Source organism: Myodes glareolus, chromosome 10 (genome assembly GCF_982192425.1).
Source record: "Myodes glareolus chromosome 10, mMyoGla1.1, whole genome shotgun sequence".
Classification (NCBI taxonomy): Eukaryota; Metazoa; Chordata; class Mammalia; order Rodentia; family Cricetidae; genus Myodes; species Myodes glareolus.
In genome coordinates, this window is record NC_142035.1 from 87762573 (window position 1) to 87785205 (window position 22633).

Below are 22633 nucleotides of genomic sequence, written 5' to 3' on the forward strand. Positions count from 1 at the left end.
CTTAGGCATAGCTGTGTATGTTTATCAGTACTTTTCCCCTATTGGATTTTTCAGATTATATCAGAATTCCCCCTGGGAACGCTGACTTCTCGCCCAGTGCCCTGAAGTTTCTCTGCAATGAACTGATAAATTGGAACCATGGTGCAAAAGAAGTTCTGCCCTCGATTACTTGATTATCTAGTGATCGTAGGGGCAAGGTAACCAAGAGACTGATAATTGTCTTGTTTTCTGGGATGGCCACAATGTCTTGACCTTATTTTTATGTCGCTTTGCATATCTTATTCTTCCCATTGTTTTTCCCTGATGGGAACATTGATGTTGGTAGGGAAAGTCACACATTTGGGTGGTGTAAGAATATCAGTCTGGACAGAGACAGCAGAACTCAGCTTTGTTTTATTTTGTTGGAGATAAGATTTCTCCTATGTAGCCCTGGCTGACCTGGAACTTGCTGTAGACCAGACTGGCCTTGAACTCAGAGATTCACCTGCCTCTGACTCCCAAGCGCTGGTACTGAAAGCAAGTGCCACCACACTCAGCTCAAAACTCAGCTTTTAACTCACATCCGTGGTTAGGTGAAATGGCTCAGTGAGTACTTGCCACCAAACCTAACGAGCTGAATTAAGTTCCTGGGATCCACATGATGGCAGGAAAGAAGTTTCTCCTGCAAGATATCCTCAGACCTCCACTTCTATTCTGTAATGTGAGCGCTGACTCTCATAAGTAAATACATGGTAAATTTGTAAACATACTCTATGATTTTGAGCAAATATACTCTTTATAGCCAAGTTTTCACAGTTTGTAAAAAGGAGAAAGCACATTTTGCTTCTTCTCTACCTGCGTATATTCTTGTGGTAATTTGTTAGCTGAGGCACTTTGAAAGATACTGATCATTTTTGAGTGTTAGTGATGATTTCCTTGTTGAAACTTTCAAGATAGCGTTTTCATCAAAGTGCATTCTCCAGTCCACCAGTAAAACTTGGCGAGCAGTCCCCAGATATCCAAGTCCTATAATTAGCTCACTTTATCCAAAAGTATCTTTGAGCTTTATTTGTTGATTGTGGTTAATGTGTGACAGTGTATATATGCTTTTGGGCTGCTGAGCGTGTCTTTCTGTCCTTCAGACACCCAAGCAGTGACAGTGTGGCTCAGACACCCGAACTGCTGCGGCGGTACCCATTAGAGGATCACCCTGAGTTTCCCCTGCCCCCAGATGTGGTGTTCTTCTGCCAGCCTGAGGGATGTCTGAGTGTGCGGCAGCGACGCATGAGCCTTCGAGATGATACCTCTTTTGTCTTCACTCTGACTGACAAGGACACTGGAGTCACCCGTTATGGCATCTGTGTTAACTTCTACCGCTCCTTCCAAAAGCGAATGCTGAAGGAAAAGGTAGAAGCTGGAGCAGGACGCCATGGAAAGGAAGGAACTCATGTCACCTGTGCCTCAGAAGAGGCTGGCACTCAGGGCTCAGAGAGTGGCTCAGCCTTGCAGCCTCCTAGTGCTGACTCCACTCCTGATGTGAACCAGTCTCCTCGGGGCAAACGCCGTGCAAAAGTGGGCAGCCGCTCCCGCAACAGTACTCTGACATCCCTGTGTGTGCTTAGCCACTATCCTTTCTTCTCGACCTTCAGAGAGTGTCTGTATACTCTCAAACGTCTGGTAGACTGCTGTAGTGAACGGCTGCTAGGCAAGAAACTGGGCATCCCACGCGGTGTTCAGAGGTAAGGTTTGCTGCTTATGCTCAGAAGAAAGGGGAAGCGTTCAGCTATTAATACGATTAGCCTGTGCTCCTTTAGGACTATTTAAACAGTTTGGTCCCAATCTAAAGCTGCTGAGAGTTGACCACCTATGTTGTTATGGCTGAGAACTTTGATGTTTGCTGGTGGGCATGACATTGAGTTCTATCACATCTGCCGTTGTACGCCTGGTTTTGTTTTCATGTGGACCTCGGGTCCCCTCTGAGATTCGAGAGTGGGCTCCTGACAGTACGCCTCTTCCAGTTATTATTGTCGTTGAATGGGTTGCAGCAGTACCAGCTGGTGATGTTTGTCTGAGTCTTGCTGTGTGCTCCTCAGGGACACTATGTGGCGAATCTTTACTGGATCGCTGCTAGTGGAGGAAAAGTCCAGCGCCCTTCTGCATGACCTTCGAGAGATTGAGGCCTGGATCTACCGGTTGCTGCGCTCCCCAGTACCTGTTTCTGGGCAGAAGCGAGTGGACGTTGAGGTCCTACCCCAGGAGCTGCAGCCAGCCCTGACATTTGCTCTTCCAGACCCCTCTCGGTTCACCCTAGTAGACTTCCCCCTCCATCTTCCCTTGGAACTTCTGGGCGTGGACGCTTGTCTTCAGGTGCTAACCTGCATCCTGCTCGAGCACAAGGTGAGGGCCAGTTCTGTAGACCTAGACCTGTTGGGAGCTGGGTCATGAGTTTGCTGAGGACAGGCACTGTGTGTTCTTATCATCTTCTTATTTCCAGGAGGTAAAGTGATGGCAGGTATATAGCAGGTATTTGGTAGACATGAATTGAATCACAATATTGATCTCAAGTGGAATGCTCAGTTGAGTACCCTTTGTTACACTGATTTCCTTCTCGGGGATACCAGCGTTCTCTGTCAGTATGTAGTCCTACAATAGGGAGCGGCAGAGCTAAGACACTGAACTGGGGTGCCGGGCGCTGTGTTACTGTGCTGGGTGATTTGTGGTGTGGCAGGTGGTGCTACAGTCTCGCGACTACAACGCGCTCTCCATGTCTGTGATGGCCTTTGTGGCAATGATCTACCCGCTGGAGTACATGTTTCCCGTCATCCCGCTGCTCCCTACCTGCATGGCGTCAGCAGAGCAGGTGAGTCCCACAGAGCATCCCTGCTGGGCTGCCCTGGCTTCTCAAGGGAGGAAGCCCAGCACCAAAGAAGCTGGTCCTCTGTTCCACATGACTTACCAATCTGAAGTTTTGGGTGGATTTGAACTGATTGTATGGTCAAACTATGCTATTTGTAGTTTTGTTTGTGAGAGTTAATGATTATAGGTGTTAATATTCTGAAATGTAGGGCTGGAGAGATGGCTCAGTGGTTAAGAGCATTGCCTGTTCTTCCAAAGGTCCCGAGTTCAATTCCCAGCAACCACATGGTGGCTCACAACCATCTGTAATGGGGTCTGGTACCCTCTTCTGGCCTTCAGGCATACACACAGAAAAAATATTGTATACACAACAAATAAATAAATAAATATTTTAAAAAAATATTCTGAAATGTATTGTTTCCGTTCTAAAATCTGAAAAATTCTAAATTTTGCAAGTATCTAGCTGTGAGAATTTTGGAAAAGGGTGTCAGAACGTCTTATCTGGAAAAATTCTGACTTAATTACGTGCCCTCAATAAATTTGTCTTTGTTTATCTTTTCCACAGCTACTCTTGGCTCCAACCCCATACATCATTGGAGTTCCTGCCAGCTTCTTCCTCTACAAGCTAGACTTCAGAATGCCTGATGATGTGTGGCTAGTGGATCTGGACAGCAACAGGGTGAGGCGTGGGACTAAGGCGTTAAATAGGATCATGTTCTAGGCCCAGTTATGTTTGATAACTGTTATTTCTATTATAATACTTATTAAAACAATTTTTCTCTAATGTGGCTTTGATTTTAGTAGGCAGATAGGCTATTGGCTATAGAATTTAGTCTGCTCTGAATTAAGAGTTCCTCCTACATGCTCAAAGAGCCCCATGACGGTTATTTCCGTATATGTCATTATATGTAATGTAGATAATCAAAGAGCCCCATGATGGTTACTTTTGTGTATATCACTTATATAGAATGTAGATAATCAGGTGAAAGAAACTGTTTTTCAGCACACATTCAAAATTATGTTAACATTCCACAATGTGAGTATATTAAAAACTCTTGTAGAAAGCCTACTCTGTGTTCATTAATAAATTTTAGAAAATAAAATTAAGTGTAGGGCCGGGCCAGCAAGGTAGTTTAATAGGTAAAAAACTCTTGCCTCCAAGTCTAACAACTTGAATTCAATACCCAGGATCCACATGGTGAAAAGAGAAAATTCACCTCTGTTGTCCTCTGTCTTCCATACATGTGACATGGAATGCCACCTCCCTCCAAACACAAATACAGTAAAAAGAAAAAGAAAAGTATAGGAGCTGGAGAGATGACTCAGCAGTTAAGAGCACTGACTGCTCTTCAGAGGACCTGGGTTCAATGCCCATCACATCAGGTGACTCACAGCCCTCTTTAACTCCCGCTCTAGGGGATTTGGTACCTCTGACTTCTGCTGGCACCTGCATCCATACACATAATTAGAAGTAATGAAAGTAAGTTTCAAAAATAAAGTAAATGTAAAGAAGAAAATATGACCCATAATAATATTCAGATATAGTCATCAATATTAGGTATATTTCTTTTCAGGAATGTAGATGTAGCTCACGTATGTATGCATGGCTCTCATATGTATAGGATAACATATGATGATGTTGCATTTATCACATCTCCCTGTGGCATGTTATTTGCCCTTATGTAAGCAGATCTCCTAGACAGTTCATTCTAAAGTCATGGGTTCTTCTGCTTTCTCTGCTGCAGGTGATTGCCCCTACCAATGCGGAAGTGCTGCCTGTCCTGCCAGAACCAGAATCATTAGAGCTGAAAAAACACTTGAAGCAGGTAGGTGAGGAATGAAGGAAAGCGGGGGAAGGGTCTGCAATATGGTTCAGCAGATAAAGGCACCTGCCACCAACTCTGACGACTGGGACCCACATGGTAGAAGGAGAGAACCTACTCTCAGAAGTTATTTCTCTGCGCTCCACAGACACGCTGTGGCACACATGCACCCACACATGTACACATACTTAACACAGTGTAAATTAAGATGTCATAAAATGTTTAAATAAAGTAAGTAATAGATGATATCAGGATCCTGTTGGAAGGGAGTGTGTCTAAGAACCTTCATGTGAAATAGATTTTCTTTACCTTGAGCGGACTTAAGGAAAAGTATATCCAAATTTTGTGCACCAGAATGAATTTTTTTTAGAATTATAACTTTTTTATTTTTAAAAACAGTCATATATTCAGATAGTTGTAGAAACAGCAAGAACTGATCAGGGTCTTGCCCTGTAGCCTGGGCTGATCTCAAACTCTGGATCTTCTGGACTCAGCCCCTGAGAGCCGGGATTGTAGGTCTGTAACACTATACTTAGGCCTAGGATTATTTTAGGATCTCTGTGACTTTACTTTCCGGCTGACAAAATGTGGTGTACTACATCGGAAATACACCAGGGGGACTTTCCCACAGCTATGGCCAGATAATGGGCACAGAACCCTGTACTGAGTAAGCATTTCCCCCTCTGCATTGATCCTACATAGCCACAGATGTTCCCCAAGACGTTTAGACCAGACTAGAGAAGGATGCTGCTTGGTGGGACATGTTGTGACAGACACAGGGACACGACCAACTCTTGTTCTGTGCTAACAATTACAGACTTGGGTGTGTAGCCACGGTTACGTGAACATATTGCATACGCCCAAAAGAAGGAACATGGGTAACATCCATTTGCCATAATGATTAGGAGCAAACCCACGAGGATGAACTCCCAAATGGGGAGCAGCTAACAGTCAGCAGAATGAATCTTAAAGGGTTCTTTTTAACTCACTGCTTGTCACCCTGTAATGCACATGATACTGTGTATATGTATGCTTCCTGTTGGGTGTGGTGGCACTCACCTGTAGTCCCATCACTCGGACAAACTCAACCCAAACAAACAAAACCAAGAACACCCATCCCTTCCTGTTTTGTCATCTCTGCCGTTCTCTTTATAGTACTCCTTCAGTCTTTGAAGGTGAAAGTTAGACATTTGGACAGACTTGCTTGTTAAATTGATTCCAAAGTCCCTATAGATGCCCTTCCTAAAAAATCCCTTTCTTTGTGTAAGCCCTTTCAGCCATTTTTTTTATTGATTGTTTTTTTTTTTTATTCTGCATGCTAAACACAGTACCTGAAGGTAAAATATGACATGGCTCCATTCCCTTCCCCCGCTGTACGTGTTATGTAGGACCACCAGTAGACAGCACTGTGCGTATTAGGAGTCACAGTCTCTTGAAGGCTCTTTAAAAGTCTTTTTCTCCTGTGCTGTCTGAAGTACCTCGTAGTTCTTCTCAAAGCTGGAGTCTAGACGGTGTTGACTAGAATGTGGTCCTTCTTCGTCACTCACTGCTGCTCATGTGATCTGATACCTGGTTGCCTGGTAAGGGTTGCAGGGTCAGAAAGTTCTCTAGCTGTCTTCACTTGCTGTGTTTTTCATTCTTGATGACTGCTTAAGAGGGGCTAATGTGGAGACTGCCTTGGTGGCACACACCTTTGATCCCAAAACTTAGGAAACAGAGGCAAGCAGATCTCTGTGAGTTTGAGGCCAGCCTGGTCTACAGAGCGAGTTCCGGGACAGCCAGGGTTATTTGATGAAACCTTGTCTCAAAATGAGGGGGCGGGGGAGAGTGAAGAAAGAATGTGAAGAGCGAGTGCTATATGAATTTATGCCAGCTTCTTACTGTGTAGGCATGGACCAGCAGCATTAACACAGAATCACCCAGATTCTGATTCCAAATACAGTGTGACACCAGCCCAGGGGATTATTCCTCAGCCACTTTGAAACACTAATGGTTCAATGAGTACTTAGTAGTTTTCAGTTTTTTGTTTGTTTGTTTGTTTGTTTGTTTGTTTTGGTTTTTCGAGACAGGGTTTCTCTCTGGCTTTGGAGCCTGTCCTGGAACTAGATCTTGTAGACCAGGCTGTCCTCAAACTCACAGAGATCCGCCAACCTCAGCCTCCCGAGTACTGGGTTAAAGGTGTGCACCACCACCCACCGCCCGGCCTGAGACTCTGTTCTTGTTACATTGTTTTGTTTGGGGAGTTGTTTTCATAGTTGTGGCTGTCTTGGTGAGGCTCTGGGTTTTTGTTGTTTTGTTTGATTTTGTGGTTTGTTTGTTTGTTTGTTTGTTTGTTTTCAGAGGCAAAGTGTGGCTGTTCTGGAACTTTCTCTGTAGACCAGGCAGACCTTAAACTCAGAGACTTGCCTGTCTCTGCTTCTGAGATTAAAGGCTGCGCCACCACTGCCTGATAAGGCTTTTGTTTTTGGTTTTTGTTTTTGTTGTTGTTTTGTCCAGGTAGGTCTGTTTTTTACAGTTCACTTGTTCTTACTTCTTTGTGTTTTTCAATTTGAAAATCACATTCTCGGCTAAAATAAATGGAAGCCGTTGTCTTGGACTTAAGTTCTATAAAAGCCTCGAGCTTCCCTGACTTAGATGGACAAGCTACATAATTCCAGCTGCTTTCTAGAAGCTAAATTATTTGGATTCTTTTTTTTTCAAAGATACAGACTCTAGAATGAGTTGGCCATGGTTTTTCACATGAGCACAGTTCTTCGTAGACAATTTGTGACCAGAGATGACAGGTGGAAGACTTTAACACCCCTTTCCTAGGACCTGAGGTTGGCTGCGTAAGAGCCTGTTTTAAGTGAGGACTTTTTGTTGTTCCCAGGCCCTGGCCAGCATGAGTCTCAATACCCAGCCCATTCTTAATCTGGAGAAATTCCACGAGGGCCAGGAGATCCCACTTCTCTTGGGAAGGCCTTCTGGTGACTTTCAGGCCACGCCTTCCACTGAGTTCAATCCACTCATTTATGGCAATGACGTAGATTCAGTCGATGTTGCAACGAGGTAAGAGCACAAGTTCCTAAGTCTGCTTCTCTGCTCTCTTGAGGAGGGGAGACCACATCTCAGAGCCAGATTTACTTTATATAAAATGAGTGTGATATTTGGTTGTATTTCCTACCTTAGCAAAAGTGAGGAGAAGAAATAGTTAACACTCTCAGCATGAAGAGCAAGACTGATGGTTAAGATCTCTCCCCATGGTGGTTGAAACCTGTTAAACGATGGTGTTAGGAGGTGGTCTAAGACCTTGGGTCACAGCCTAACGACACAGGGTATGGGTCTTGGATTATCTCACCACCCCCTTCTTTCCCAGAGTGGCCATGGTCCGTTTCTTCAACTCTGCTAACGTGCTGCAGGGCTTTCAGATGCACACACGTACCCTGCGACTCTTCCCCAGACCTGTGGTAGCTTTCCAAGCTGGCTCCTTTCTGGCCTCACGTCCCCGACAGACTCCCTTTGCTGAGAAACTGGCCAGGACTCAAGCTGTGGAGTACTTTGGAGAATGGATCCTAAACCCTTCTAACTATGCCTTTCAGCGGATTCACAACAGTGAGTCCACTTGCCCTCCGTTTGCCTCGCGCCTTTGTCCCTTGAGGGCCTCTTTTGCTTCTCTATTACTTTTTACTGCTTTTAACTTCCCCACTTTTTTATTGCTCATTGCTTTTCCTCTTTGGGTAGATATGTTTGATCCAGCCCTTATTGGTGACAAGCCAAAGTGGTTTGCTCACCAGCTGCAGCCCATCCACTATCGAGTCTACGACGGCAGTTCTCAGCTGGCTGAGGCCCTGAGTGGGCCACCAGAACGTGATTCTGATTCTGACCCCACTGATGACAGGTGAGCAGTCCCTCACACTAGGAGGCAAAAATGTCATAGCAGTTGTAGATGTGAGTCTTTAAAGCTTTGAATATTTTAGTTGATTTTCTTCTTTAAAAGAGATTGATTTTGTGTGTGTGTGTGCGTGTGTACGTGTGCATGTCTGTCTGTCTGTCATCTAGTGAATATATTTGTGGATTTACTCTCTAGTGTGTGTGTAAGCCAGAAGAGGGTTTCACATTCCTTATAACTGAGCTATACAAGTTTGTGGCACAGCTAACTTGTTAGTTGGGTGCTGGTATCAGAAGTTGTCCTTAGGGTTGTGTGACAAGCTCTCCTTACCACTGGGCCATCTCTGCAGCCTGTCTCTTCCTCCTCTTCTCCTTCTTTGAATATTTTAAATTTATCATTTGACAGTTTCACACATATGTGCACTACATCGTGATCATGTCACCTCAGCTCTTCCTCCCACTCTTCCCTTCTTATTTTGCTTTTGTTGTTCTTTGCCAGCTTGCTTCTGTTTTTGTTTGTTTGGTTGGTTGGTTTTTTGGTTTTTGGGGGTTTTTTGTTTTGTTTTGTTTTTTGAGACAGAGTTTCCCGGTAGTTTTAGAGCCTGTCCTTGTAGACAGGGCTGGCCTTGAACTCGCAGAGGTCCTCCTGCCTCTGCCTCCCGAGTGCTGGGATTAAAGGTGTGTGCCACCACCGCCCATTCTGTGTGCTGTGGGAACCACGGCCAGTTCCTCCTACCTGCTAGGAAGGCACTCTACTGAGCTACATCCCCAGTCCTTTGGTAGGTTACTTTTTGTGGGTTTTGTTTTTATTATTTATTTAATTTTTTATTTTTATGTGTTTAAGTGTCTTGTCTGATGTGGGAGGAAGAGGGCATTGGATCCCCTGAACCTAGAGTCACCGTAATGAGTCTCTGTTCTGCTAACTGGCTCCCAAACAATGACACGGAGACTTATTACTAATTATGTGAACTTGGCCTTAGCTTAGGCTTGATTTTAACTAGCTCTTATAACTTAACCCGTTTTTATTAATCTCCGTTTTTGTCACACACCACCGCCCGTCACGCTTCTTCCATGTCTCCTGGCATCTCTTATGCTCCTAGATTCATCTCCTACTTCCTCTCCCTCTGCTCAGAAGTCCTGCCTATACCTTCTGCCTAGCTATTGACCATTCAGCTCTTTATTAAACCAATCAAAGTAATATTTATTTATTAAACCAATCAAAGTAATATTTCTTAACACAGTACAGATATCCCACAACAAGTTACAGGTGTTTGTAGGTGTCCGTGTGGGTGCTAGGAACAGGGTCTGGGTCTTCTGGAAGCAGCAAGTGCTGTTAACTGTTGAAGCGTATCTTTAGCCCTTTCTCTGTTTTATATGCTGAGACAGAGTTTCATTGTGTAACCTAAGATAGCCTCAGACTCACACAGTTCTGCCTCGAAGTCTGGGCTAACAGCATAAGCCACCATAATCAGCTCTGATTGCTCTCCTTGACATCCTTAGTTTGTCTTGTACCCTAGCCTTGAGCCAACTGTGCTCCCCTTTTTGGGGTTCTAAATACTACTTGTAGATTCTTTTCTTTTCTTTGTGTATTGGTGTTGTCTGTGTGAGAGTGTCAGATCTTCTGGAACAGTTGTGAACTGCCATTGTGAGTGCTAGGAATTGAACCTGGGTACTTTTGAAGAGTAGCCAGTGCTCAAACCACTTAGCCATCTCTCTAGCCCCCTGACTGTGGATTCTTTAGTCCTCTCCTTTCTGATTTTGTTGTTGTTGTTGTTGTTTCCATTTTATTTTGAGAAAAGACCTCCTGTGTCCTAAGCTGGATTAAAATGACTAAGAATGATCTTGAACTTCTGTTGTCTCTACTCCCAAGTTGTGATGCTTGAGGACTGTGAACAGTGTTAGAATTGAACCCAGGCCTTCTTGCTTGGGGGGCAGGCATTCTACCAACTCAGCTACATCTTTTCTTTTTTTTATTTTTCTTTTTTTTTTTAAAGTATACTCACTTCTTTTACTTCTTTATTTATTTATTTAATTTATTTATTTTACAACATTCTGCCACCATGTATGCCCGCATGCCAGAGGAGGGCGCCAGATCTCATTACAGATGGTTGGGAGCCACCATGTGGTTGCTGAGAATTGAACTCAGGTCCTCTGGAAGAGCAGTCAGTGCTCTTAACCTCTGAGCCATCTCTCCAGCCCTCAGCTACATCTTAAGCTTCTTTTCTTTAAAAGAAAAAAAATTGAAACAGTTTATGGTGTGTGTGTGTGTGTGTGTGTGTGTGTGTGTGCATTTGTGCGGCCCTCTGTGTATGCTGAGGTCAGAGGAGAACTTGAGGGAGTTGGTTCTCTCCTACCATGTGGGTCCAAGGAGTGAACTCAGGCTGTCAGGCTCGGCAGCGAGAGCCATAGCATCCCGAGTCTCCTGGGCCAGCCCCTCTTCCTTTCCTTTTCATTCTTTTTACCTTGCAGTGGTAGTGATAGTATGGATTATGATGACTCGAGCTCTTCTTACTCCTCCCTTGGGGACTTCGTCAGTGAAATGATGAAATGTGACATCAATGGTGATACTCCCAGTGAGTATACTTGGGAAGACTGGCCATTATTAGGCAGGGGTTGGGTTCTGGGGCTGAGGTGATTTGTGCCTGTCTCTCTGGGTAGATGTGGATCCTCTGACGCATGCAGCCCTGGGAGATGCCAGCGAAGTGAATATTGATGAGCTGCAGACCCAGAAAGAGGGAGAGGAGCCCGGTCCAGACAGCGAGAACTCTCAGGGAAATCCCCCGCTGCGCTGGAGCTCCAGCATGGCGGCCAGCAGCAGCCCTGGTGCTGTCGTCCATGGCGCCCACCCTGTACGTGGAGACGTAGGGGGCATGGTGAGGATGCTGGTCCCATCTGTTCGGAAAGCCTGACTGCAGCTCTTCGTCTGCTTCTTCCCGTGTTCTTCCCCTCTTTTTCTCTATAACCTTCTGACTAAAAGCCTCTGAGAAGTAGCTTTAACACCAAAAGAAGGTCATCGGGCTTCCTTTAAGCTGTCACTAGTATCTGCTTCCATAGTTTGTAAGTCCAGAGATCAAAAATATTGTAGCTCTTCTCCCGTACATTTCATAGGCTGGGAATTTGACAGACCTGGTCTGTTCCATTGAACTGAGACTATGGGAAGGCATCACTGGGCATCAGGTGACCACTTTGTATTTAATGTGACCCTAGGAACATGCCGATTCTACAGAGATGGATGATAAGGCAACAGCAGGCAGCTCCAAGTCCCTCACTCCTGTGCCTCCCAGCATTTGCAAATCTACTGTGGACGGGAGACAGACAGAAACTGGAGAGGGGTCAGTGTGCCAGCGAACCTATGACAATCCATACTTCGAGCCCCAATATGGCTTTCCCCCTGAGGAAGATGAGGAGGAGGAGGGGGAAAGCTACACTCCCCGATTCAGCCAACATGTCGGTGGCAATCGGTGAGAGCCTGGGAATCCTTTTTAGATGGGTGACTGAAGGACCTCACTGCAGTGACCCCGGGTGAGGGTTAATCAGAAAGACGAATGCTCTTGCTATCCTGCCATCCCCAGAGGGTAATTCTTTGAACTAAGGACTTAGGATTTATGGGACAAGAACAGCAAGTGCAGTGTAGCATAAGGTCCACTCCCAAGATTAAGTACCCCTGCCTGGGACTCATGGGTGCCACTGTGCATTCAAGGGCTCAAAAGCTGCTGCGGCCCAACAGCTTGAAACTGGCAAGTGACTCAGATGCAGAGTCAGACTCCCGAGCAAGCTCTCCCAACTCCACTGTCTCCAACAACAGCACCGAGGGCTTCGGGGGCATCATGTCTTTTGCTAGTAAGTACCTCAAGCTCTCTCATTCTTCTGCTGTATTTTCTGTCTAGCACATGTTGCTTAGAACTTGAGGTGTAGAGCTAGGTTGATATCAGGCCAGAGGACAGCTTGTAGGAGTTCTCTTCTCCCCTGGGGCTCCTCAGGATCAGCTCAGGTTGTTAGGATTGGTAGCAAATGCTACTGCAGCATATCGCTAATCCGCTTACGTATGTATTTCAGACACTATAGACAAAAATTAAACATTAAATTATAAGTCATATATTTAATCAAATTTGTTTTGGATCTGCTGTCGTCTTTGCCTGGTAAGGAGCTTTAGTGAAAATGTTTGAAATATATATGCAACAGGTTTTCGTGCTTGCTTTTAACAGATGAGAGGAAGGATCATTTATGGACTGCAGATTGACAAGGGCTGATGAGGGCTGCCATAAAGAGTGATTGTAGTTGTAGGTGTCCTTAGGGTCCAGGTAGGAATATCACTTCAGAGCAAAGGCATATGAACCACTGGCTTTCATGCAGTGTTAGCAGTAAATGAGACCTAGACATTTTTATGGGAGGAAGTCAGAGAAAATTATTACTGGATTTTGAGCAGACCTGGCTGTTTCTTTGTTCGCCCTTACTTACACTGCATCTTTTCTAAGATAGAGCAGACATTATCTGATCAGTCCATTGGGATGCTGTTTAAGAGAGGTAAAGATGATACAACCATTCCTGTACTGGGATGCTGTGAACATTTGTCCTCTTAGCTTGGCGCACCAATGTGGCAGACTAAAAGCTTGGAAAGGAACTCGAGACACAGAGAAACAAAGTTTAGCCTCTCTCTTTTTTTTTTTTTTTGGCTGGTGACATGCTGCAGCTCCCTTAAGAGAGGTTTTCCTGATTCATTGATAACTGCTTTGTTATATGTAATTTTACTATGTTAAAGATAAAGCCTTCCTATTTGTTTAAACAGAAAAGGGGAAGTGGTATGGGAGGTCCTTTTGTCTATGTGTTGCTTTTGTCAGTTAATGAATAAAGGAACTGCTTTGGGCCTATAGCAGAGCTATAGGGGAACAGAGCTAGGTGGGGAAAACTAAACGGAATGCTGGGAGGAAGAAGGCAGAGTCAGGAGTCAGAGAGACGCCATGGAACTGCCAGAGTCAGACATGCCAAGACTTTGCCGGTAAGCCACTGCCACGTGGCTTTACAGTTAGTGGAGATGGGGTAAATTAATATGTAAGTATTAATTAGCCAATAAGAAGCTACAGCTAATGGGCCAAGCAGTGTTTTAATTAATACAGTTTCTGTGTGATTATTTTGGTTCTGGGCGGCCGGGACGAATAAGCAGCTTCTCCAACATTAGCTCATGGCTTTTCATACCCTCCCCATTGTAGGCAGCCTGTATCGGAACCATAGTACAAGCTTCAGCCTTTCAAACCTCACACTGCCCACCAAAGGTGCCCGAGAGAAGACTACACCATTCCCCAGCCTGAAAGGTAGCTTCAATCTTTCTTTTGTCAAATCAGGTTTCTCTGAGAGACATGTCAGACATATAAATATTTGTCAGGAGCCCTGTGTACCACAAATCATTGGACCTGGCTGTTGCCTCATATTGCTTATCATGGCTTTCACTGCACATCATAAGTGCTAAGTGGTTGCAGATAGAAATCACCTTTGTAGCTGGAGCGGCCCTGTTGTATCAGTAGGATGATAGCCGCGTGGGTTTACCTCTGCTTTGGGGAGGACCTTATCAGAAAGAAGTGTGTGCTAGCTCAGTCATCTTCAGATTCCCACTGCGTGAACTTGGGTAAACTTCTTCCCAAGGAACTGGTCCACAGGAGGAGAATTATGGGCAGTCTAGTGGCATTTATAGAATTTAGCCATTTACTATGGATTCATGCCGACTTTTAGTCTGTCAGTGGTATTGATTGGCTTCTAGGGTCAGACCATATTTCAATTTTATCTATGATCTTTGTAGCTTGAGGGGCTTTTCTCAATTTAATTTGACATTTATTTGTTATCTATGGATATTGTACTGAAATATTTAACTATAGTAGTAAGAACAGTGAGAAATAACCGTTTTATTGACACAGGGTCTTCCTATGGAGAACCCCTCAAACTTCGAGCCTTCCTCCCTGAACCTCCCTAGCACTAAGATTATGGACATGTACCTCCCATCATATCCAGCTAGAGATATCGGCTGGAGCCTTGGAGTATTCTTTAGCAGAGTGGGGCTTTGGAGTAGGTGGGTGAAAGGAGGTTAGGTTAGTAATGCAGAAAACTAACTAGCATCGCTACAGTGAGTCCTCAAGTGGATGGGTAGATTAGGGATGGACAGGTGTGTTGGCCTCTCTGGCTTTTATCTGGTACATTTGAGGGGAAGAGTAATTGAAACTCTTTCATTGCATGCGATGCTTCATCTCATGTGCTGCACTTAGCCTTCCTACCCCATGTCCCATCCTCCTACTGCACCCTTCCTTCCCATGATAGCATCTGCAAGATGTCTCCTCCCTGTGGTACCCAGAGCCCCTCAGGACCCCTGTGCTACATATTTCACGGAGCAGTATTCCTTCTTTCACGCATGTGCCTGTTTAGTATATGAAGGCCTTCTGTGTCATTTACCTTGCCCCTGGCTTTGAGAGGTCCCAGGCCTAAGAACGGACTTTCTTAGAGCCTTGGTTATCTCTTGATCACATGGCTTCCAGCTTTGCTGTGCCCTAGAACCAAGGTTATTCGCACTTTCCATGCTTTGAGAGAGTGCTCAGATGAGCTGACTTACTGCTCCATCAAGGGGTACAGGGGTTCAGGTACTGTGATGCACCTACTAATTGTGTATTTTTGTCCCAGTATTTGGGCTAAATACTCTAATGGAGATTGTTACTGAAGCCGGCCCTGGGAGTGGTGAAGGTGGGTCTTCCCCGTGAGCTGTGCATGACTTTTTTTCCCTAGCATCTTCTCTGCCTGCCTGAGGGCCTCCTCTTGGAGCAAGCGACGTCACATGAGTGACCTGACTTGCCTGTCCCCCACAATACCCATGCAGCCCAAGAGGCATGCTGCTGGCGCATGACCTCCATCCCTACCTCCTGCACATTGCCATGGCTCTTCCTACCTGTGTGTGCTGTTCTGTTGCCACCCAGTCCAGACCTTCTGGAGGATGGGTGTGGATTATGGCAACCCAGTGATATGATAATGTGAGCCCCTGAACTGTGCCAGTGATGCCTTTCATTCCTGCCTTCCCTACTGTAGGAAACAGGAGGGCCTTGGTGGACCAGAAGTCATCTGTCATTAAACACAGTCCGACTGTGAAAAGAGAACCTCCGTCACCCCAGGGCCGGTCCAGCAATTCCAGGTAATAAATGGTAGGGCACTTTGTTTTGTGTTATTTTTTGAGACAGTCTCATGTTGCCTACCATGCTTGCCTCAAACTCCGTGTGTAGCTGAGGATGACCCTGAACTGATCTCTGTTTCCAGTTCCCCAGTACTCGGGTTACAGGCATGCACCACCACACTCAACTAGCAAACAGTTTTCAGGTAGTGTTAATAAGATAATGTTCCTTTTTTTTTTTTTTCTTTTGAGAGATGCTCAAGACTGGGGAGAGCAGTAGATTTAATCAATTTTGGTCAGTACTCCCCCACCCTTTTTCTATTTTTTTATTTTTTGAGGCAGGTTTTCTCTGCATAGCCCTGACTGAACTAACTCTGTAACTCTGTAGACCAGACTGGCCTCAGACTCACAGAGATCCACCTGCTTCTGCCTCCTGAGTGCTGGGTTAAAGGTGTGCGCCACCCCTGCCCAACTAGCACTTCCCATTTCTAACCAGTCCCCAGGCAACAGTATTATAGTGTGGAGAAAGGCGAAATTGCTGCGGGAAGTTGGCAAACAAGATCCTTGGGGACATAGAGATGTGGTGGCCATTTTTGGAGACTTAACTTTATCCTTTACCCTGGGATAAACATCTTGTCTGGTGAAAGAGGGGATGCTCTGCCAAGGAAGATGACCATAGAAGTGGTTTGTGGACCTTGTAGTGAGAACCAACAGTTCCTGAAGGAAGTGGTGCACAGTGTGCTGGATGGCCAGGGAGTAGGCTGGCTCAATATGAAAAAGGTGCGCCGGCTGCTGGAGAGTGAGCAGCTTCGAGTCTTTGTGCTGAGCAAACTGAACCGTGCAGTGCAGTCAGAGGATGATGCCCGGCAGGATGTCATCCAAGATGTGGTAAGTATTTGGGCTTCGGAATCAGAATCAACGGGGCAGAAAGATGTGGAAGTTAAAGAAAAGTTGCTAGCTCTGGGTCCTGGCTATTGTTGCAGGAGATCAGTCGGAAGGTGTACAAAGGAATGCTAGACCTCCTCAAGTGCACGGTCCTCAGTCTTGAGCAGTCCTATGCCCACGCAGGTCTGGGTGGCATGGCCAGCATCTTTGGGCTTTTGGAGATTGCCCAGACCCACTACTATAGTAAAGGTAGGGATCCTACTTGACGTTTTTCAGTGCCATTCCCTTACCGTATTCTCTGGGATTGTTTTCTGGTGTGTTTATGTGTAGGAAATCTTCTCCCTTTTCTTTCCATGTACTGCTTCATATCCCCCTGCATTCTGGCTTCTCCCCTCTCATTTTCCTGACTTGACCCCTATCCGATGCCTCCTTTAGCCACTTTCTGTATTTGTTTCTTCCCACAGAACCAGACAAGCGAAAGAGAAGCCCAACAGAGACCCCTGTGGGCAAGGATCCTGGTCTGGCTGGGCGGGGGGACCCAAAAGCTATGGCCCAGCTAAGGGTCCCTCAGCTGGGTCCGCGGGCACCAAGTGCTACAGGGAAGGGTCCTAAGGAGCTGGACACAAGAAGTCTAAAGGAAGAGAATTTTGTAGCGTCTGTCGGTATGCATCATTGCGTTTGCTATATCGAAGTGGTCTTGGCTTTCCTTTCTCTCAGTTCATCCAGAATCCTGACTTTCTTGTCCCATGCTTGCTTTTTAGAGAGGAGGGTTTGTCCGCCTCCAGCAGCATTTTCTTGTATGTGTCTGTCTTCCTGCATGCTCTCTAGCTGCCTCGCTAGCATCTTTGAGGAATAATGAAGTTTGCTTAGAGATGCAGTGCAGGGAGTCTGAGCTATGTTCTCCATCCCTTTTTTATTTACATCTGAATTTCTTCACATAGAGAAACATGTTCCTGGAAACTATTAGGAAATTTATAGGTACATCTTTGGGATGTAAAATTACGACCATCTGGACTCTGTATCTAGCCGCCCCCCCCCATGCCACCCCCGCCGCGCCCCCCCCCCCCCCCCATCCAAGCATTACACTGCTCTGGAATGTGTTTCTTTCTGGCGTGTTTGGGTCCTAGGCTCCAAGACCATACATTTCTGAGCAGGCTCTTCTTTGTCTTTCTACCTCAGACTCGATTCAAACTTGCATATGTCTGGGGTTCCTCCATTTGCTCTCTTGTGTCGCTCTTTGGCTCACTCCTGCTAGACCTCGAGTCTTCTAGGCTACTTTCCTTTCGATTCTAGGCCCTTGGTCTCTATGCTGTGCTAAACTGATGCTTCTTTGCCCCGGCCTCTAGCCGTTGTCAGGCATTCTCATAGGAGTGAACCAGCTCTCTTCTTAGGACATCTCCAGCTCTCTGGATGGCAAATAGTCTCCTAGAAGCAATAGCAAGCTTGACTTTTTCCTGCTTGATACGATGTTTCAGAAACAAACACTTTTTTTTTCTGAAAGTCTTGAATCACCTTGTCTAGGAAATAAAGAGATTATACTAAATAAATTCTGAAGTTCCTTCCAGGAAAGAAAAAAAAAAGCAGTGATTGGTATTCCCTGTGCTCTGTTTGACTGAGAAACTAGTCTTGGCCATTTTCTGTTCTCATTTACATCTACCGGGAGCATTTTTCCTAGATAGTCTAAGAATGGGTCTTTTGGTTGAGCAGGCCATAGTTCTGAGGGTAAATTGATTTGCTTGTCTGTTTGTTTTATGTTTTTGGTAGCAACAGGAGGAATGCTAATCAAATGCTTGGTCTGACCTTTGTCCAGTCCAGTGTGTCAAGCGAATTTCTGCTCATGTTTCTGAAATTCTTTGACTGCTTGACGTGACTGTCTCTTATCTGTAACTTGTAAGCGTGGCTGTTGCTCAGCTCCTTTGGCAGAGAGATCATGGTGTGTTGTCGGGAGTCTGCTGCTCTGTCTCCAGCAGGGTCCAGTTTCTCATACAGAATAAAGTACTTTCATGAAGAGCCCTTCCAGCTCAAAGATTCTGCAATGTTTCCATTGGGAATAGGATTAGAAATTTAGAGACTTCAGATCATGATGGGGTGGCAAAAATTAGATCTCTTGATTCCTCAACCCTACCCAAGCAAAGATGTCTTTGTGTCTCTTAACTGATAATCTGATGTCGGAAGCATAATGCACTGGGTTGGGGGGTCTCTGGTCCTCTGACAACCTGACAAGTTCTGACTCTCTGTCTCTCTCTCCTGCTTGCACTGCATCTGGGGTAGAATTGTGGAACAAGCACCAGGAAGTGAAAAAGCAAAAGGCTTTGGAAAAACAGAGTAAGGAACAAATGCCCCTTCCTGCCCCTCAGTCTCCCATACCTGCCAACTTCCCAGGCCCAGCTGGGCGGGCTCCCTTTGCCAGCCCCACCCCAAATTTGTTCTTGGGTGGTATTTGGAGGAAGAGTTGGAAAGATAGGATAGAGGGTTCTTGGGGCAGGTGGTGCGTGAATCCAAGGCGTGTGACTGGTAAGCTGCTCCTTGCCCCTCCCTTCATTAGCAATCAGATGTCTGCTGTGTAAAATACCTAAACCTTGGTTTTCTATTGTTTTTGGCTGGTGGGGCGAACCCTCACCTTTACTCTAGGCCTGTGGGTGTAGTTGGCAGAGATGGTTGCTGTCCCTCTGTGTTGAGTCTGTAGCTTCCCAACTCTCTCTAGTAGCTTGCCTAGGCACATGTTCTTGCTTCCTGTCGTTCTGTCCTTCTGCCATACCTTTGGGGGTGGGTGAGTTTAAATAGTTTTTTTGTTTTGTTTTGTTTTTTGGGTTTTTTGTTTTTGTCTCAAATGTAGGTGGTGTAGGGTGGGGGTAGGCAGTACCCAAGAAAACAGTATTTCTTTCTTTCCTTTGCCCTAACCTTTTCTGACTTCTTTGGACACCTTTGTCAAGAATCACTGAGCATCCTGGGAACACTTTAATAGTCTCAGGCACAGGTGGAACTCTGACTTTGAGTGCCACGGAATGGGGTTTGTTTGTAGGATGTTTTGTGTTAGGATGATTTGCTCTGAATTTTCTCAGGTTGTGCAGATGGCTGCAGAAACCCTTGGCCAGGTCTAATGTACTATGTGGTTCTTAAGGCTTCTGGGAACCTTTTCTAGTGGGCCCCAGTGGTGGGGAGGGGCAGTTCCTGGGAAGTGACTGGGATGTGATGAACAGGTCTGGAGCCAGTTCTGCTGCGGCCCACTCCCTTCACCAGCCTGCCCCAAGCTTCTATGCACTGAATAACAGAAGTCTTCCCCTACTCAGGGCCGGAGGTGATCAAGCCTGTTTTTGACCTTGGTGAAGCAGAGGAGAAAAAGTCCCAGATCAGCGCAGATAGTGGCGTGAGCCTGACACCTGCTTCCCAGGTCTGTGATAGCCTTCTTGAAAGCTGTCTCAAAGATATATGGATATATAATTTATTGGCAGTGGGAATTAAATTCAGTGTATACATTCTAGGTAAAGACTACCACTAAGTTATACCCTAACCCTCAAAATATTTCTTACAGTAAACAAAAGAAGGAAACAATCTTAAATATAACCAATAATGGGGAATAATTAAATAAATATAATAGAACCAAGGAATGCAATACTGCTATCAACTGTGTTTTCAAAAATTTAGCAACATAATATGATTAAATACACACACACACACACACACACACCACACACACACACAAGTTACATATATGTGGGGGGAATCTTACTGTGTAGCCCTGGATGGCCTAGAACCCACAGATCTGCTTGCCCCTGTCTTTCAAATTCTAGGATTAAAGATGTGTGCTACTCTGCCCAACTTCAGTTTAGTTTTAAAAATATATATTTAGGGGCTGGAGAGATGGCTCAGCGGTTAAGAGCATTGCCTGCTCTTCCAAAGGTCCTGAGTTCAATTCCCAGCAACCACATGGTGGCTCACAACCATCTGTAGTGAGGTCTAGTGCCCTCTTCTGGCCTTCAGGCATATACACAGACAGAATAATACATAATAAATAAATAAATATTTATATATATATATATATATATATATATATAAAAGACGAGAAGAGGGAGCTGGAGAGATGGCTCAGAGGTTAAGAGCACTGACTGCTCTTCCAGAGGTCCTGACTTCAATTCCCAGCAACCACATGGTGGCTCACAACCATCTGAAATAAGATCTGATGTCCTCTTCTGTACTTCAGGATACATGCAGGAAGAACCCTGTATACATAATAAATAAAAAAAATCTAAAAAAAAAAAAAAGAAGAAAAGACGAGAAGACTAACAGGAAATATACTAAAAGTAGAGATTAATTTGGGTAGTAGATTTATGGCTTATTCTTATTTTTTTTTATTCTTTCTTTTGTTTTCCACAGTGAGTATGTATTTATTTAATGTAGTATTTCATTGTATAAGTTACATATATTCCAACTAAGAAAAGAATTCATTGCTCAGGATCTTTCTAGAAGCAATATAGGTGTTCCCTTGCCTTATTTCAGAGGACTGATCAAGACTCTGTCCTTGGTGTGAGTCCAGCTGTTATGATCCGAAGCTCAAGTCAGGATTCTGAAGTTAGCACCGTGGTAGGGGGATACCACATTGACTTCTTTGTGGGTGAGGTGTGGGTGTCTTCTTGGAAGGGCTCCTTCCTTCCCTTGGAGGCTGTTCTCAGTCTCAGGTCGGCTGATTCTCAGGGGTGTGCACAGAATGTCTCTCATCTCATAGGGGTTCTAATTGGTACTGGGAGTCCTCTGGGGACCCCTTCCTACTGTTTGTCTTTTCTAGGTGAGTAACAGTTCTGGAGAGACCCTTGGAGCAGACAGCGACCTGAGCAGCAATGCAGGTGATGGGCCCGGAGGAGAAGGCGGTGCCCACTTGACAAGTTCCCGGGCTGCTCTGTCTGATAGTGAAATTGAAACCAATTCTGCCACAAGCACCATCTTTGTAAGCTTTATTCATTAACAGAAGACTTTCTTTAATGGGACAGGAAGTGGTTTAGTACAGAATGAAAAGTTAAGAGACGATGAGAAGAAAAAGGTGGGGCAGGAGGTGTGATTCAGTGTGAACTGAGTGTGCGCATGGTGCCACAGAGGAAAGGGAGGAACTGGCCATAGTCACCCGGTAAGGTCCGCTGCAGCTGGGATGGCTCTTTCCCTCCTTCCTTGCCTCCCTCTCTCCTTCTTTCCTTCCTTCTCTCTCTCCTTCTCCTCTTCTTTTTTTGAGACAGTCTCACTGTGCAACCCCAGCTGGTTTCAAGCCTGTGATCCTTCTGTTTCAGTTTCCCAAGTGCTGGGATTACAAGTGTGTGCCCCCCATCCCCAAATGAAATGAATCACTCAGTTCTTATCTCAGCCCTCTGCTTTGTAGCACACCCCTGCTTCTTTAGATAGCATTATCTACTGTGAGCCGTGGCCACTTTAAGGCGACAGTAGATATTCTCCACAACTATTTTCCAGTCCTTTTGTCTATAAAGGAAAGTAGAAGATACGATCTAAATGAAGTCATTTTTTTTTTTTTTTTTACCACTGGTGCTTATTTGTGTCTCTAGGTTCTTCAATTTGTCCGTGCCTCATAGAGCCAATGGAGTCTGAGATAAAATTAAGAGTTAGCAGGGAGACTCAAGTTATGAGGCCTGACTCTTTGAATCTACACAGGCTGTTTTAATAAGAGTATTTAAAAGATCCTTCCAGCTGGGTGTGGTGGCTCATGCTGTCTTCCTCCCAAGGGACTGAGAAGGATCTTGAGCTTGAGGCCCGTCTGCGACATAGGAAGCCTTGTCAAAAAGATGTGGAGCCCTGGGAGATGCTGAAGACTTTTGCCCTCAACTTTTGACAACCTGAGTTCCATCCTTGGAACTTCATGGTGAAAAGAGAAAACCAACTCCTGAAAGATGTTCTCTGGCCTACATATGCATGCCATGGCACATCTGTAAACCCTCCCCGGCCACACATGTACAAAATGAATAAGTGTTACTTTAAAAAGTCTTTAAAACATTTTTATGGCTGGAGAGATGGCTCAGCCGTTAAGATCATTGGCTGCTCTTCCAGAGGACCGAGTTCAGTTCCCAGCACCCACATGGCAGCTCAC

General features: G+C 45.2%; 1 protein-coding gene across 50 annotated transcripts in view; it reads left to right on the top strand.

Annotated features, from left to right (window-relative positions):
• Positions 1-22633, top strand: part of Madd (MAP kinase activating death domain) — a 42361-nt gene that overhangs the window by 3293 nt on the left and 16435 nt on the right. For 3 of the 50 annotated variants that reach the window (XM_048428236.3, XM_048428255.3, XM_048428242.3), the window contains exons 2-24: positions 55-197; positions 1122-1718; positions 2073-2376; positions 2708-2839; positions 3401-3514; positions 4581-4661; positions 7528-7706; positions 8014-8249; positions 8379-8535; positions 10995-11098; positions 11184-11398; positions 11733-11986; positions 12226-12365; positions 13733-13834; positions 15186-15245; positions 15585-15687; positions 16365-16551; positions 16647-16797; positions 17013-17210; positions 18820-18873; positions 19839-19939; positions 21046-21129; positions 21332-21490. In XM_048428236.3, coding sequence (XP_048284193.3) covers positions 139-197; positions 1122-1718; positions 2073-2376; positions 2708-2839; positions 3401-3514; positions 4581-4661; positions 7528-7706; positions 8014-8249; positions 8379-8535; positions 10995-11098; positions 11184-11398; positions 11733-11986; positions 12226-12365; positions 13733-13834; positions 15186-15245; positions 15585-15687; positions 16365-16551; positions 16647-16797; positions 17013-17210; positions 18820-18873; positions 19839-19939; positions 21046-21129; positions 21332-21490 — 3771 coding nt within the window. In that variant the 5' untranslated portion in view covers positions 55-138. The remainder of the gene's footprint in view (positions 1-54; positions 198-1121; positions 1719-2072; positions 2377-2707; positions 2840-3400; positions 3515-4580; positions 4662-7527; positions 7707-8013; positions 8250-8378; positions 8536-10994; positions 11099-11183; positions 11399-11732; positions 11987-12225; positions 12366-13732; positions 13835-15185; positions 15246-15584; positions 15688-16364; positions 16552-16646; positions 16798-17012; positions 17211-18819; positions 18874-19838; positions 19940-21045; positions 21130-21331; positions 21491-22633) is intronic. The other 47 variants (XM_048428243.3, XM_048428269.3, XM_048428251.3 and 44 more) reach the window with 21 other exon arrangements.